The sequence below is a fragment of the Procambarus clarkii genome, chromosome 19 (assembly GCF_040958095.1).
Source record: "Procambarus clarkii isolate CNS0578487 chromosome 19, FALCON_Pclarkii_2.0, whole genome shotgun sequence".
NCBI classification, from domain to species: Eukaryota; Metazoa; Arthropoda; class Malacostraca; order Decapoda; family Cambaridae; genus Procambarus; species Procambarus clarkii.
Genome location: NC_091168.1, coordinates 28,983,369 through 29,001,576, shown reverse-complemented (window position 1 = coordinate 29,001,576; position 18,208 = coordinate 28,983,369). Strand labels below are relative to the sequence as shown.

The 18,208-nt window shown below is 49.7% G+C and overlaps 1 protein-coding gene across 1 annotated transcript in view; it reads right to left on the bottom strand.

The window, feature by feature from the left end:
* Positions 1-18,208, bottom strand: part of LOC123757380 (uncharacterized) — a 759,793-nt gene that overhangs the window by 31,713 nt on the left and 709,872 nt on the right. The window contains exon 4 of the mRNA XM_069327407.1: positions 13,413-13,470. Within this exon, the coding sequence (XP_069183508.1) occupies positions 13,413-13,470 (58 nt within the window). The remainder of the gene's footprint in view (positions 1-13,412; positions 13,471-18,208) is intronic.

Here is an 18,208-nt window from a genome sequence, read left to right as displayed (position 1 = left end):
GGGCCAGATTCACGAAAGCACTTACGCAAGTACTTACGAACGTGTACATCTTTCCTCAATCTTTGACGGCTTTGGTTACATTTATTAAACAGTTTACAAGCATGAAAACTTCCCAATCAACTGTTGTTATTGTTATAAACAGCCTCCTGGTGCTTCGGAGCTCATTAACTGTTTAATATTTGTAAACAAAGCCGCCAAAGATTGAGAAAAGATGTACAGGTTCGTAAGTGCTTGCGTAACTGCTTCGTGAATCTGGCCCATGGAGAGCAAAACTGGTAGACGCCGCAGACAAACACTTCTGAGAGCAACATACCACTGACGCTACCTTACCTTGAGGTTACCTTGAGGTGCTTCCGGGGCTTAGCGTCCCCGCGGCCCGGTCGTCGACCAGGCCTCCTGGTTGCTGCACTGATCAACCAGGCTGTTGGACGCGGCTGCTCGCAGCCAGACGTATGAGTCACAGCCTGGTTGATCAGGTATTCTTTGGAGGTGCTTATAGAGTTCTCTTGAACACTGTGAGGGGTGTGCCAGTTATGTCCCTTATGTGTAGCGGAAGCGTGTTGAACAGGAATAAGTTGCTGGACGCACAAGCAACTCATAATCTGTAAGAGTTATGAGATCAGGATACCTGATCAACCAGGTTGTGAGTCATACTTCAGGCTGTGAGCAGCCGCGTTAAAGGGGCCTGGTTTTCCAGCCCACCAACCGGGAGGCCTAGTCGGGGACCGGGCCGCGGGGACGTTGTGCCCTGAAATCTTCGCAAGGTACGCAAATTAAGAAGATACTTTCTGCGTGAACTGCAAACAGCAAACGACATGATGGTTTTCATTGTGCACAAACGTGTTCACACGTCGCAGGAGCTCGGACCAACCGGGCTGTGGTGGGTATGTGGGCCTGCGGGCCGCTCCAAGCAACAGCCTGGTGGACCAAACTCTCACAAGTCAAGCCTGGCCTCGGGTCGGGCTTGGGGAGTAGAAGAACTCCCAGAACCCCATCAACCAGGTATCAACCAGGTATATACCACTCAAGGAGGCGGTGGCTGGCTACCTTACCACGCGGATACCTTGCCATGACTTCGGGGCTCAACGTCCCCGCGGCCCGGTCCTCGACCAGGCCTCCAGGACGACCTCGACCAGGTGGACGAGACCAGGAAACCCTCAGTTCAAAATACAGGAAAGCCTGTACTCCCTGTATTGGCTGTTACAATAGAGCACCGATACAGAAGAGCGGTGCTCTTTTTGTAGCACCGCTCAAAAAACGGTGCTTTTTGAGCGGTTTGGTGCTAACAGAGCACCAAAAGAGCCGCGAGAAAGTACAGAGGACAGAGGACAAACGCCAGGCACTAATGCCACGTCTGTGGTAGAAAATAATAATAAAAATGAAAACCAGCAATAAATACATCAGAGTCAGGAGAGAAGCTCAGAGACGATTTCAAAATAGTGTAGGAGAGACCTATATCATATGGAGAAAAGAAGCTGTATGAATACAAAAATAAATTAAGTGGATATATTTGCAACATTAACACCAGAGGTACACAAAGAGAGAGTAACATCAGCAGCATAAGTGACGCTGAGAACCATCACATCATTTAGAAGCCTAAATCGGGACTCCTTGAAGGCAATCCACACAACATTCGTCAGACCAATGTTGGAATATGCAACACCGGCCTGGAATCCGGCACCATGTGAAGGATTTGACCAAAATTGAAAAAGTAGAGAGGGTTGACAACAAGACTGTGGTGCCCTGAGGACAGGCTAATGGAAATAGATCACACCACCATAGAGGTTGTGAAAAAAACATGAGGAGATATGATCACAATATGCAAGATACCAAGGAGAATAGACAAGACACGAACCGCCATCTTTAGAGACAAGAGACCTCCCCCTCTCTTCCCCCCCCCCCCACATCAGTGTTATTACTTGGATCTGCTTCAGAGACAAAGCAACTAACCAGTATGAAATACATTGTCAAGACCAGACGAATCTCCCCCCCCATCCCCATCCCGCCAGGGAGCAGCGCCCCCCTCTTCCAAGATGTAATCTCATGCCTTCAACCCTGGGGGCTCCCCCCGTGACGTCACCACGACGCCAACTCCCCCGCTGACGTCACCGGCGATTCAAGCCTCTCTCTTGCTCCAATATTCCTTCATCACGCCGCGATCTGCTGTATTGAGGCTTACTCCTGTTCTATTTTACCAGCTGTATGAGGCTCCTACACTGGCACGGGAGGTGGAGAATGGCGGCCAACCACCACCTCTTTGGACAAGCGTCTCCGATATCATCTACAATGGACCTCCAAGGGCATATGTTGTTTTGTTTACATATATATAAATGTATAATACATTTTGTGTGTGTGTGTATTCATCTAGTTGTATTCACCTATTGGTGCTTGCGGGAGTTGAGCTCTGCTCTTTCGGCCTGCCTCTCAACTGTCAATTAACTGTTTCTAACTACTACTACTTTTTTCCCCACACCACACCACACCACACACACACACACACACACACACACACACACACACACACACACACACACACACACACAGATAGATAAAGACAGTCTATTTAACACAAGGGGAACACGCACAAGGGGACAGGTGGAAACTGAGTGCCCAAATGAGCCACAGAGATATTAGAAAGAACTTTTTTAGTGTCAGAGTGGTTGACAAATGGAATGCATTAGGAAGTGATGTGGTGGAGGCTGACTCCATACACAGTTTCAAGTGTAGATATGATAGAGCCCGATAGGCTCATGAATCTGTACACCTGTTGATTGACGGTTGAGAGGCGGGACCAAATAGCCAGAGCTCAACCCCCGCAAACACAACTAGGTGAGTACACAACTAGGTGAGTACACACACACACACACATACACACACACACACGAAGCAGCCCGTAACAGCTGTCTAACTTCCAGGGACCTATTTACTGCTAGGTAACAGGGGGCATCAGGGTGGAAGAAACTCTGCCCATTTTTGTTTCTCGCCGGCACCGGGAATCGAACCCGGGCCACAGGATTTCGTGTTCAGCGTGTTATCCACACGGCCACCGCCCCCCCCCAGTGTGTGTATGTATTCACCTAGTTGTGCTTGCGGGGGTTGAGTTCTGCTCTTTCAGCCCGCCTCTCAACTGTCAATCAACTGTTTCTAACTACAACTACTATTTTTTCCACACCACACACACACACACACACACACACACACACACACACACACACACACCAGGAAGCAGCCCGTGACAGCTGACTAGCTCCCAGGTACCTATTTACTGCTAGGTAACAGGGGCATAGGGTGAAAAACTCTGCCCATTGTTTCTCGCCGGCGCTGAAACATCGAGACATCAGCTGTGGTCCCGGATCGAACCCGGGACCACAGGATCACGTGCCAGCGTGCTGTCCGCTCGGCCACCGGCCCCCTATGAATATGTGTGTGTTTACTAGTTGTGTTTACTAGTTGTGTTTACTAGTTGTGTTTTTGCGGGGGATGAGCTTTGCTCTTTCGGCCCGCCTCTCAACTGTTTACTAACTACTAACTTACTATTTTTTTTTCCCACACCATACACACACACACACACACACACACACACACACACCAGGAAGCAGCCCGTGACAGCTGACTAACTCCCAGGTACCTATTTACTGCTAGGTAACAGGGGCACTTAGGGTGAAAGAAACTTTGCCCATTTGTTTCTGCCTCGTGCGGGAATCGAACCCGCGCCACAGAATTACGAGTCCTGCGCGCTATCCACCAGGCTACGAGGCCCCCACTCCACCAGGCTACGAGGCCCCCACCCCACCAGGCTACGAGGCCCCCACCCCACCAGGCTACGAGGCCCCCACGTGTGTGTGTGTGTGTGTGTGTGTGTGTGTGTGTGTGTGTGTGTGTGTGTGTGTGTGTGTGTGTGTGTGTGTGTGTGTGTGTATTCATAGCCGATATTAAATTTATTAAAGTTAGCAACTGTGATAGCAAAATAAGCCATGGCAAGGAACGCTCCGTTGTATAAAGACAAGGGCACGGCCTTAACAATACCAATACAAGCCTCGTCCATCATGGAGCCAGAGCCCATCGCCGTGTTCCCGCCTCCACCCAACGGTCGCCTGTCGCGGCCCTCGTATTCAACAGTTAATCATGGCGGTCCCCGTGGCGCAGAGGTAAAGCACTCGCCTGGGGGTTCGTATCCTGGCCGGGGAGGATTGACTGGGCGCACTGTAGCCTCTGTTCACCCAGCAGTGAATGGGTACCTGGTTGTTAAACGATGCTGGTGGTTTTACAAGAATGTAAGAATTCTTGTATTATCTCCTCTGAGCTCTGCCACCATCTCTCGGCTATCTTAGTATCTGTCATCTCTCTCTCTCTCCGAACACCGCCATCTCCCAATATCAGCATCTCTCATCTCTATGAGCCCCGCAGGGTGCATTCGCACCTCCACAGATCTCCAGTATCAGCTCTTGATACTGGTAATGGCTCAAAAGGGCCACCACTTACGGGCTATTCATGCCCGTGCCATCTTTTGGGTGGCTTAATCTTCATCAATCAATCAATCTATGAGCCCGCTATCATCTCTCAACGACCTCAGCATCTCACGTCTCTCCCTCTCCAACACCAGGAGAATAATCCGACACGCAATATGGTATGAACCCAACAATAATGTGGCTGACAACTTGCTGTCGATGCAAATTACGTTTTCCATGAGGGATTTGATTCCCCCGTCAAAGGCGTCGACTCCTCCAGTCGTCCTCTAGCAACGCAAAAGTTGTTTCCGCCGCAGCAGCTTCGTACCCTGGCGGCAGCCGCACGACACGCAACGTTTCGAGCGCTTACAACGATCGAACTTTCGATAATGCCATGTGGAATGGAGGCGAGGGAGGGGGAGAGAGAGGAAGGGAGGGGGGTTTCGGCAGGGTGGAAAAGGGGTTTCAACAGCTGTTAATGTTTACCATCGAGGCCGGGGATCGCCGTTTTCTTTGAGGAATTAAGACTTAGTATTTGCCGAAGAAATAAGAACCATTGTACATGGCACGGGGGGTCTTGTGCAAGTGCTCACACACACTCTTGTGTCAACATTTGCAACCCTTTCACAACATGTAAATCTTTCATCGAGCTCCAAGTATATATGTGACCCCCCCCCACCCCCACACCGCCACCATTTTTGTGTAAAATTCATTATGATTTCAACATAACTTGAAGTGTAGCGTAAAGTTTCGCCACGCCCTCAGGCCAGATGCTGAAGAACACGCTACAACACCAAGAACGAGACCTACATATGGATTAATAATAGTGATATATGTATGTATGTATATATATATATATATATATATGTATATATATATATATATGTATACACACCACCAGGGCAGGGGGCCACCAGGACATGGGGGGGGGTGACAGCACCATGCTAGAGGCGGGATACGTTTATCTCGTTAAAGCCAACACATCCTTGTTTTGTTTCTTCTGGTGGCCGCGTGGGAGAGACGCCCCCCCCCCTCTCTCTCTCTCTCCCACCCTCCCTCTCTCTCCCCCTCTCTCTCTCAGGGGAGGAGACAGCAGCACAAGATGCACCAAATACTATGGAAGGATAATTAATACTGGTCCAAAAACCTTTTCAATTTCCCTCTCTGTGTTTACAGACTGCGATCAGTCCTCTCGTAGCCATTTACCCTCCAAAAAAAAAAAAGCTTTAATCTACCTCAAGTTTCTACCTGCCTACGCAGGTCTACCTCTCGCCTTTCTACCAGCTGAGGGAAGACATGGGGAGGGGGGGAGGTACATAAACTGTGTGTAGTTACCTCGTTTATCTCTTATTTTGGGTAAGATAGGCTGGGTTAGGGCAGGACCGGATAGGTTGGGGTTGTTTATAAAAAGGAGGCATAAGGTAGGGGGGATTACACACGTTGCTCAGGGCTTATACCCATTGTGTTCATATGGGACAATCAGGAGGCTTTACCAGGCATGGTGAACCTGTGTTTGTACAGGTTCGTGTGTGTACTCACCTAGTTGTGCTTGCAGGGATTGGCCTTTGGCTCTTTGGTCCCGAACAAGGGGGACACAGGTGGAAACTGAGTGCCCAAATGAGCCACAGAGATATTAGAAAGAACTTTTTTAGTGTCAGAGTGGTTGACAAATGGAATGCATTAGGAAGTGATGTGGTGGAGGCTGACTCCATACACAGTTTCAAGTGTAGATATGATAGAGCCCAATAGGCTCAGGAATCTGTACACCTGTTGATTGACGGTTGAGAGGCGGGACCAAAGAGCCAGAGCTCAACCCCCGCAAACACAACTAGGTGAGTACAACTAGGTGAGTACACACACACACGAAACGGTCTGGAGTTGCAACATTTGGGAGCAGATGGCCGAAAATAGAGGCCCAAGAGGTAACACCCAACCCAGCAGGCACACTCTTAAGTAACCCCGCTGCCCTCTCCTCCCCCACCCCCATCCTTGCAAGTGGGTGCTGCCCCTCCTCACCCCCCCCCCTGCAAGTGGGTGCCCCCCGTCATCCCCCCCCCTCCCCTCCCGGGGGGGGGGGGGCCAGCACCACAGGTGCGCACCGTGTAATTAACCTCACAGTAAACCTCGCCGAACATCTCTCTTTTTTGCTGGCCATGATCTCTATTACAGCGTGTAGTGATGACTTGGTCAGCGTCTCCTTAACACCTAACACAACACCCTCTCCAGGCAGGGGGTACTGAATTATACACCATACTGTATTATACAACATGAAAATACAGCAAGGTTTATTTCAGGGGGAGGAAGGTTTTTGAGCGAACAAATCCACAAGGGACGTAGTAACACCACAATAAAATATTAACTCAATAATATAATGGGGAGGTCATGGGTGTTACAACGTGATGAGGGTTCGAACCTACGTCGAGGGTTTGTGATTCCTTGTGAGACTATCTCTGACCCCACTATGGGGGGAGGTCATGGGTGTTACAACGTGATGAGGGTTCGAACCTACGTCGAGGGTTTGTGATTCCTTGTGAGACTATCTCTGACCCCACTATGGGGGGAGGGGATTGGGGGGTGGGGGGGGGGGGTTGTTCCCTTTAGCCTAATGACCAGTTGGGGAATGTTGATATAGGGAGCAGGAGACGCCGACTGAGGGAACACACTACAGCCTTAAGTGCTACTTAAGTTACTGCTTGCTTAACCTGTTTCCTGAGGGAGCTACCTTCCCTTACCCCCCCTCCCCCGTCCCCCCCCCTCACCACACACCTCGGCCACAGACATGCCAACTGGACGTCAGACGGACAAACAGGTTTATAACCTGTTAAAAAATGGATAAATCAAATGGATAAACAACGAGGCGGCTGAACTACATACATACATACATACATACATACATACACACATACATACATACATACATACATACATACATGTAGGAACATACATCACTTCTTAGGAAGTGATGTGGTGGAGGCTGACTCCATACACAGTTTCAAGTGTAGATATGATAGAGCCCAGTAGGCTCAGGAATCTGTACATCAGTTGATTGACGATTGAGAGGCGGGACCAAAGAGCCAGAGCTCAACCCCCCGCAAGCACAATTAGGCGGTACATGCATACAGAGTCTGTTAGACAGGTTCGTATATTCTTTAGAAACATGGACGAAGCCTTCCGGGCCCCATAGAAAAGCCCGCTCTTCACAACTGACGTACCCAACTCTCCACAACTGACGTACCCAACTCTTCACAACTGACGTACCCAACTCTTCACAACTGACGTACCCAACTCTCCACAACTGACGTACCCAACTCTTCACAACTGACGTACCCAACTCTCCACAATTGACGTACCCAACTCTCCACAACTGACGTACCCAACTCTCCACAACTGACGTACCCAACTCTCCACAACTGACGTACCCAACTCTCCACAACTGACGTACCCAACTCTCCACAACTGACGTACCCAACTCTCCACAACTGACGTACCCAACTCTCCACAACTGACGTACCCAACTCTCCACAACTGACGTACCCAACTCTCCACAACTGACGTACCCAACTCTCCACAACTGACGTACCCAACTCTCCACAACTGACGTACCCAACTCTCCACAACTGACGTACCCAACTCTCCACAACTGACGTACCCAACTCTCCACAACTGACGTACCCAACTCTCCACAACTGACGTACCCAACTCTCCACAACTGACGTACCCAACTCTCCACAACTGACGTACCCAACTCTCCACAACTGACGTACCCAACTCTCCACAACTGACGTACCCAACTCTCCACAACTGACGTACCCAACTCTCCACAACTGAACACAAGCCCCTAAACAGATCTAGACAGAAAGGTATGAACAACACTCGTGTAGCCTCCTTGAGTGAAGACAGAATCTGACCTGACAGAATGCGTGCGACTCTACACCTCACTTGACAGAATGCGTGCGACTCTACACCTCACTTGACAGAATGCGTGCGACTCTACACCTCACTTGACAGAATGCGTGCGACTCTACACCTCACTTGACAGAATGCGTGCGACTCTACACCTCACTTGACAGAATGCGTGCGACTCTACACCTCACTTGACAGAATGCGTGCGACTCTACACCTCACTTGACAGAATGCGTGCGACTCTACACCTCACTTGACAGAATGCGTGCGACTCTACACCTCACTTCATGGTCACCTCTCAAAAAAAATACAGGATGAGTGAGATACAACTGGCACTCGTGGTGCCAGGTATGTGGCCTTCTCTGGCACTCTCTGCACTCTCTCCACTCTCCTCCACTACTCGTCTCCTCCACAACTGCACACATCATCACACTTCAATTTGCCAGCGTACCCAGGATAGGATGGGGGCACCGGGTACCCGAGCCCGGTACCCAGGCTGGGTTCGGGCAGTAGAACAATTCCAGAAACCCTGGAACATACCTGTAGAAGGTTTCGAAACCCTGGGGCCACCCGGCTCGACTTGTGATAACTTGATCCAACAGGCTGTTGTTGCTTGGAGCGGCCCGGCAGCAGGCCCACATATCCGCTCCAAGCATTTTGTATAGGCATATCTTGAGGTTATCTTGAGATGGTTTCGGGGCTTTTTAGTGTCCCCGCGGCCCGGTCCTCGACCAGGCCTCCACCCCCAGGAAGCAGCCCGTGAGAGCTGACTAACACCCAGGTACCTATTTTACTGCTAGGTAACAGGGGCATAGGGTGAAAGAAACTCTGCCCATTGTTTCTCGCCGGCGCCTGGGATTGAATCCAGGACCACAGGATCACAAGTCCAGCGTGCTGTCCGCTCGGCCGACCGGCTCCCTGAGGGGCTTAGGCATAGAGCATACCCTCTCCAGGTATGCTCTAGGTATACCAGACCATCATATCTACGCCCACCACCACCAACCACCACACTATACCAACACAAACACCACGTGCCCACCAAGTTCAACCAGTTGATGCACTCTTCAACTCTTCTAGCCACAATTCCCAACCGCGCAATTTCTGCCATCAATCTCAGCGTTGGACTCGAACCGTCACCAGAACGACCGCAAGGTGGGGTGAGAGACGGTCCGGGTGAGCCAGGGGTCAGACACCCTAAACTCCAAAACTGAGCCCCCCCCTGTCTCACTCCCCCTCCCAGCCCCTCACCCCCACCCATAAACCTACAAACCTCTTGCTCCTCCCCTCACTACTAATTTCCCAACTCCACAAAGCAATTCCCCTAACCCTAACAGCCCCCAACCCAGCCCTGGACCCAAATAACAGAATCGGAGACTATTTATGGTTTTCTGTTATAATCTAGCCGACAGCGCCTGACAGCTGGGTGGACAGCGCTTCGGATTCGTAGTCCTGAGGTTCCGGGTTCGATCCCCGGTGGAAGCAAGAGACAAATGAGTAAAACGTTTCTTTCACCCTAATGCCCCCCATGTTACCTAGCAGTAAATAGGTACCTGAGAGATAGACAGCTGCTACGGGCTGCTTCCTGAAGGTGGAGGCCTGGTCGAGGACTGGGCCGCGGGGACACTAACCCGGAAATCATCTCAAGATAAGAAGATAGCCGATATCAATTCAATCCAATTGGCAGTAATTAGCGATCATTAGCTCCCAATTCGTGAGCGGATCGCCTTGCTTGCAGTCAAACTCTGCAACATCTCTCGTAGTAATCTCTCCTTGCAAGCAGTGATCATCACGTCCTCAAATTCACCATGTGAAAAACTGCCAAAAAAATGGCCGACAAACCGCCCAGGGGGCCAGATTCACGAAAGCACTTACGCAAGCACTTACGAACGTGTACATCTTTCCTCAATCTTTGACGGCTTTGGTTACATTTATTAAACAGTTTACAAACATGAAAACTTCCCATTCAACTGTTGTTATTGTTATAAACAGCCTCCTGGTCCTTCGGAGCTCATTATAACTGTTTAATAAATGTAAACAAAGCCGCCAAAGATTGAGAAAAGATGTACAGGTTCGTAAGTGCTTGCGTAACTGCTTCGTGAATCTGGCCCCAGGAAAGCAAGAGTCCCCACCAGGTCGACCAGCTGGGCCTTGAAATTGCGATTAATAGGGTATTGCTCGCCACTTTGCAAAATATAGCACCAGGGTGAGCTATGAGCCCCAGCAAAAACCACTAGATTAATGGGGGGTGGGGGGGGGGGAAGAGGCCAAGTTGATCACTATCATCCACCCATTACCCGCCTGTCAACCCTGCCATTTTCTAATTTCATATTATATACCAATTTAACCCCCAATGACCTCTGGCTTCCGATTTTAATCACCGGCAACGGATGAACTTCATTACCACGTTCCAAATAATCTATAACATGCTGGTATTATTATTTTACCCGCTGGGGAAAATAATTGAATTCTTCCATTTGCTTCATAAATTACACACTCTGCAGCCGAAGGTTCTGGAAGACGTGCTTAGATGTGAAGGTGTCGGGGAGGGTCAAATGAGCGTCCATCACGCGCCGGCACTAGTCAGGTACAGGAGGAGGGGGGGGGAAGAGGGGGAAGAGGGGGAAGGAGGGGGGGGGGGGGGAAGAGGGGGAAGGAGGGGGGGGGGGAAGAGGGGGAAGGAGGGGGGGGAGAAGGGGGGGGCAAGGAGGGGGGGGAGACACGAAACACGACTCCCTTCCCCCCTCCCAAGTTACAGCCCCACTCCTGTGCCAGGTAAGTCCACTCCGGGCTCACCATAGCCCGTGCTACTTGGGTCCCTGAAGGTAATACAACAACAACAACAACACCCCCAGTATCCCCTCGTTCCAACCACTTGGGCTGGACGGTAGAGCGACGGTCTCGCTTCATGCAGGTCGGCGTTCAATCCCCGACCGTCCACAAGTGCACCATTCCTTTCCCCCCGTCCCATCCCAAATCCTTATTCCGACCCCTTCCCAGTGCTATATAGTCATCATGGCTTGGCGCTTTCCCCCTAATACTTCCCTCCACCGCACCCCCTCCCCTCGCCGCCCCCCCCCCCGGCCAGCGTTCCTTACCCTACCGCGTAATTAAAGATTATGAGCAGTGCTGTGAAACTTCCCCTGCTCAAGGTGCGCGGGTAGACAACTTCCTTGAGAACCCAAGTGTCAAGGGTTGACCCCCGCCGGCGGAGACCCATCACTCACCCCGGCCTCCCACACCCACCACCACTAAAACCTTATCACTCAACCACACACCAGTGCAAGGAGAGTGTGTAAAGGAGGAAATGTAGATGTTTAATCTCTCAGAATGTTTGGTAATATGTTTATTGTTTGTGATGTGTGTCTATGTATGTATTAACACGATGTACTGAACGGGGGTGAGAATAGCTTGAGCTACCTCATCCCTTTGTGTGTATTTTACCTCAATGAACTTATTTCAAATGCAGGCGATGAGTCACAATAACGTGGCTAAGGTAATTTGACCAGACCACACACTAGAAGGTGAAGGGACGACGACGTTTCGGTCCGTCCTGGAGCATTCTTAAGTTGATCGACTTGACAATGGTCCAGGACGGACCGAAACTTATTTCAATGCAAGGAGAGGAATCCGTGGCGTATTTCTCTGTCGCTCGCGGTGTCAGCGGTAGATCTTCCCGGTAATGCGGGGCTTCTGGGGGGACAAATAGGAGCAGATACTTCAAGAGAAGATGGAGTGTCGGACCCGCCTCGGTCTGAGATACGATGTGAACCCTTCCACTGCCATTGTCTAATTGTGAAAAGCTGCCCCACTTGACCATCTGTTTCAGGTCAAGGAATACAATGCTAACCCCCGCGTGGGGGGGGGGGGGATTTAGCTTTGCTCTTCACACACCTATGCAGTGTTTGCACCATCTATGTTTTCGCCCTGATCAACCAGGCTGTGACTTATACGTCAGGCTGCGAGCAGCCGCATCCTCAGCCTGGTTGACCAGTCCAGCAACCAGGAGGCCTGGTCGACGACTGGGCCGCGGGGACGCTAAGCCCCGGAAGCACCTCAAGGTAAGGGCCCTTGCTCCAGAGGATAGATAAGCGATGTATATGCCTGTAGGGTTGAACGTTAGCTCCTAAGCCCCGAAATTCGAGCCGTTTATGCCCTGACTGTATTGTTTGCTTTCCTGGCGTCACATTTGCATGATAAATAGTGTACTGGGTTCCAAACACTTATTTAAACTTATTTCAATTATTTACAATCTTTCTCCCTTGTCCTGTTCCTCGCTTTATGGGTTTTATGCAAATTTCCTTAAAATCCTGTACGTCGTTATCATGTCTCCCTCTTTCTTCTTCCCCAAGGGAGTGGTGAGGTCCAGTTCACTCTGTCCACTGGCTAAGCACATCACAAAAGATCTCAAGACGAATATTTACAGTGAAGAACAAATTACTGTTTTCAGCAGAGCTACGAGTCCTAAAAATTTATAAATTAGGCTTCAGGGAAAGGGGGGGGGGGTCTACTCACTTGTGGGTTGGGCTTATGGGGGGGGGGTTGAACTCTAGCTCTTTGGTCCCGCCTGTCCGAGTCTGTGTACCCGACTGCTAGCGAGGGGAAGGAACAAATTACACTTAACCGTCCCCATCTTCTTCATTCGAATTCACGACTCAGTAACCAGGCTCCAGCTATTTAATTGGCTAATCCCCCAATCCCAGCCATCCTGGCACACACCACACACACACACACACACACACACACACACACACACACACACACACACACACACACACACACACACACACACACACACACAGAGTCCAGTAGGCTCAGGAACCTGTACATTAGTTGATTGACGGCTGAGAGGCGGGACCAAAGAGCCAGAGCTCAACCCCCCGCAAGCACAACTAGGCGAGTACACAGCAAGTGCCATAGTTGCTGTGGCACTGTTCTTACTTTGATGCACAGCGCTTGTTTAGTCTCCCATAGTGACAAATATTAGAGCCAATTCCACTAGTGCCAATTCCACCGGGACACGTGCAATAGTATTCACTAGAGAATGAATACATACATGCATACCTTTACGATGATTTCGGGGCTCAAAGTCCCCGTGGGCCCGGTCCTCGACCCAGGCCTCCTACATGGAGCAATGCGTAAACTTAAATCTTGGTCTTTATGTCTGATATTGCAAAGTTGGTCGTGAGGACAAAGTCAACTCACACATGGACAATCTTCAATTACCTGCTTGGCGTCGAAGAGCAGATTCTCAGACCTCAGACTTGGGACCCTGATGGTCTTAAGATTACACCAGGAGAGTTAAACTATCCTGCTACACCCCCCACCCTGGGGGTCATTTAAGGGGGAGGGGGAAGGGGGACAAACAATAGGGGAGAGCTCTTCTAAAGGGGCTAGAGACACCAGGAGAGAGGGGGGAAAGGGGGGGGGGATGTAGAGTACTCGTCGGAGGGGTGAAAGAGCGTATTTATATCCCCTGTAATGTTTGCTTTTATGGAGGTGGGGATGGAGTTTTACCGGTTGTTAAAGAAATGGTGGAGTTAGAGATGGAGGACCGTGGAGTGAGGGGAAGCGAGGAGGGGGGAGGGGGGGATTTGAGTGGGATTGGGAGCCGCCGGTGGGATGTGCTTGTGTTGATACAAAAAAAAACAAAGTTACTGCAGAAGGTCTACTGGTCCAAGCATGGCAGCTCTTGTATACACACCAGATTAGATATATGTCGAACCTACGCTTGAAACAATCAAGCGATACCATGTTTAAAAGAGACAGAGACAGAGAGAGACAGAGAGAGACAGAGAGAGGCACTGAGCTACAGGCCAGTGCCACTAACTAGCATACCATGCAAGATGATGCAGAAGATTGTGCGAAAAAAGCTAGTGGAACATCTGGAGCGAAAAACTTTGTATCACAACATCAGCATGAGTTCAGGGATGACAAATCATGCCTCACAGGATTAATTTAATTCTACGACCAGGCAACACAAATCAGGCAAGAAAGAGAAGGGTGGGCAGACTGCATATTTTTGGATTGCCAGAAGGCTTATGACACAGTACCACACCAGAGGCTAGTACACAAGCTGGAGATGCAGGCACGAATGAAAGGGAAGGTATTCCACTGGATAAGGGAGTACCTAAGCAACAGAAGACAGCGAGTCATTGTGAGGGGTGAAATCCCACAGGGTTCAGTGCTTGGATCTATACTGTTTCTGATATATGCAAATGATCTCCCAGAGGGTATAGAATCGTTCCTCTCATTGTTTGCTGATGCAAAAATTATGAGGACGATTAAAACAAGAAGTTGGTATAAGGCTATAAAATGACCTAGACAAACTGAATGAATGGTCCAACAAATGGCTACTAAAGTTCAACCCGAGTAAATGCAAGGTCATGAAACTAGGCGGTGGAAACAGGAGGCCAGACACAGGACACCGAATGGGAGATGAAGTCCTCCTTAAAACGGGAAGATAGAAAGATCTAGGAGTTGATATCACGCCAAACCTGTCTCCCGAAGCCCACATCAAAAGAATAACATCTGCGGCATATACAAGGCTGGCTAATATCAGAACTGCCTTCATAAACTCATGTAAGGAATCCTTCAGAACCTTGTATACCACGTATGAAAGACCAATCCTGAAGTATGCGGCCCCAGCATGGAACCCGTATCTTGTCACGCACAAGACGAGGCTGGAAAAAGGTCAGAGGTATGCCTGGGCTTGTCCCAGAACTATGAGGCATGAGTTACGAGGAAAGACTGCGGGATATGCACCTCACGTCGCTGGAAAACAGGAGAGCTCAGGGGTACATGATCACTACCTACAAAATTCTCAGAGTAATTGACAGGGTAGATAAGGATAAACTGTTTAACACTGGAGGGACGCGAACAAGGGGACACAGGTGGATATTTAGTACCCACATGAGCCACAGAGACGTTAAAAAGAACTTTTTAAGTGTCAGAGTGGTTGACAAATGGAATGCATTAGGCAAAGATGTGGTGGAGGCTGACTCCATACACAGTTTCAAATGTAGATATGATAGAGCCCAGTAGGCTCAGGAACCTGTACACCAGTTGATTGACAGTTGAGAGGCGGGACCAAAGAGCCAGAACTCAACCCCCGCAAACACAACTAGGCGAGTACACACACCCACCCTTCAACCACACCGTCTTAACAACCAGTTTACTAACCGTCTTTCAGATATTAACGACTAATAATTAAAAGTCTGATGGGCGGCGGTTGATGAGTTGCGAGCACTGATACGCTTTCGAAGCTTAACAGATACCAACCCAAGCATAACAGAAGATACCAACCAAAACTTAACAATTAGATACCACCCAAGCATAACAGATATACCCAAAGCTTAACGGTATACTATGGGTCCACCATCCGTCAGCCTCCACCCCCTGGCTTAAAATATTCATCCCGAGAATACATGCTATGTATCCTCAAACGGCCCATCGGGATACTTTCGTGGTGACTGTACGCGTATCACGCAGGATACAGGCGTAGAGGTATGCGCGGGGAACATGTAAGGTTATCGTGGTTTACAGAGGTGATTTACATCGTGGCGTCGTAGCCTTATGTCATACAGAGGGTATCTTCTTGAGGTTATCTTGAGATGATTTCGGGTCTTTTTAGTATCCCCGCGGCCCGGTCCTCGACCAGGCCTCCACCCCCAGGAAGCAGCCCGTGACAGCTGACTAACACCCAGGTACCCATTTTACTGCTAGGTAACAGAGGCATAGAGTGAAAGAAACTCTGCCCATTGTTTCTCGCCGGCGCCTGGGATCGAACCCAGGACCACAGGATCACAAGTCCAGCATGCTGTCCGCTCGACCGACCGGCTCCCAGAGTCTGTAAACTCACTATAGCCAGGCAACACTTGCCCGACTCTCAACAGAAACGGACGGAGGCGGCCTCTAGGAGACAACTGCTTGAGCAACACAAGATGAGGGGGGGGGAGGGAGGGAAGGAATTACCAGGGTAAAGCGCCAAGCCATTACGGCTATATAGCACTTGGAAGGGGTCAGGATAAGGATTTGGGATGGGACGGGTGGGAAAGGAATGGTGCCCAACCACTTGTGGACGGTCGGGGATTGAACGCCGACCTGCATGACCCAAGACCGTCGCTCTACCGTCCAACTGGTCTGACATACCTTGTTTGAAAGGTTCTTATTATCCAACCTGTTTTGTGCAGTTGTGACAGCTTACCTGGAGCATACCTGAAGTATTTCGAGAGTTGTTCTATTCCCCGAGGCCAGGCTCGACTTGTGATAACTTGGTCCAACAGGCTGTTGCTTGGAGCGGCCCGTAGGCCCACATGTCCACTACAGGCTGGTTGGTCCGGCACTTCTTGCAAGAACCTGTTCAAGGTTCGACTTGAGAATGGTCCAGGACGGACCGAAACGTCGTCGTCCCTTCACCTTCTAGTGTGTGGTCTGGTCAACCTGTCCAAGTGACTCTTGAATACATCCACCTTCGTTCCGGTAATATTTCTAATGCTTGCTGGGAGGGTGTTGAACAGCCGTGGACCTCTGATGTTCAGACAGTGTTCTCTGACTGTCTGTGGCACCTCTACTCCTCACTGGTTCTAATTTGCATTTCCTTCCGTATTTTTCACTCTAGTATGTTGTTATTCTACTGTGTAAATTTGGGACTTGGCCCTCCAGTATCTTCCATGTATATATTATTTGATACCTTTCTCGTCTCCTTTCCAGAGAGTACATTTTGAGAGCTTCGAGACGGTCCCAATAATTCAGATGTTTTATCGTGTCTATGCGTGCCATATATGTTCTCTGTATTCCCTCTAATTCAGAGATCTCTCCCGCTCTTAAAGAGGAAGTGAGTACTGAGCAATACTCCAGACGGGACAGCACCAGTGATTTAAATAGTATTAGTATTGCTGCGAGATCTCTGGATTTGAACATTCTGATAATCCATTGTATCATTTTCCTGGCCGCCGCTATAATTGCTCGGTTATGTTCATTAAATGTCAGGTCGTGAGACATCATAATTCCCAGATCTTTGACATGTTGCTTTCCTTGTATGAGTAGGTCTGAGTGTGTCCTGTGTTTCGTTTAACTTCCTCGTTTACCCCAGACCTCAGTACCTGGAACTTGTCACCGTTAAACATCATGTTATTTTCAGTTGCCCAATCAAAGACTTTATTTATATCTGCCTCTAGCTGTTCAGTGTCTTCTACAGTGACAATTTTCATGCTGATTTGTGTATCATTTTTAACTTTTTTTTTTTTTTCCTTTATTTTGGATCAGTTGTAACAACAAAAGCTTTACTACAACCGCAAGTTGTAGTTTTGGAACAAGGAAATATTTGTTGACGTGCACTGATGTTGAAGGGGAAGGGGGGGGGGGAGGGGGGAGAGAAGATGGAGGGGGTGATTTGGGGAAGAGGGAGACGAAGGAGAATGTGATGAGAAAGGGAAGAATAAGTGTGACAGGAGAAACAGACAAATGAGTGTAGAGGGAAGTGGAAAGACCTAGAGAGAAGCTACAGAAAATGAAGTGAGAAAGAGAAAGGGCAAGAGAGGGTTGGGGGGGAGGGGGAGGCGCACCCCTCTCTCGAGAGAGTAGTGTAGATGTCATTATGACAAGAATGAGGGTAGCGCATTCCAAACACCCCTCCCCCCCCCCCACACACACACACTGCCTGTCAAGAGGACTGACACCCCCCCACTGCCTGGTGGGGGGTGTCTTACACTCCCACCACTTTCAGTCAAGAGGTCTTAGTACACACCCACCCACTGGCTGTCAAGGAGTCTGACACACCCACCCACTGCTTGTCAAGGGGGTCTCCCACACCCACCCACTGGCTGTCAAGGGGTCTGGCACCCCCGCCCACTGCTTGT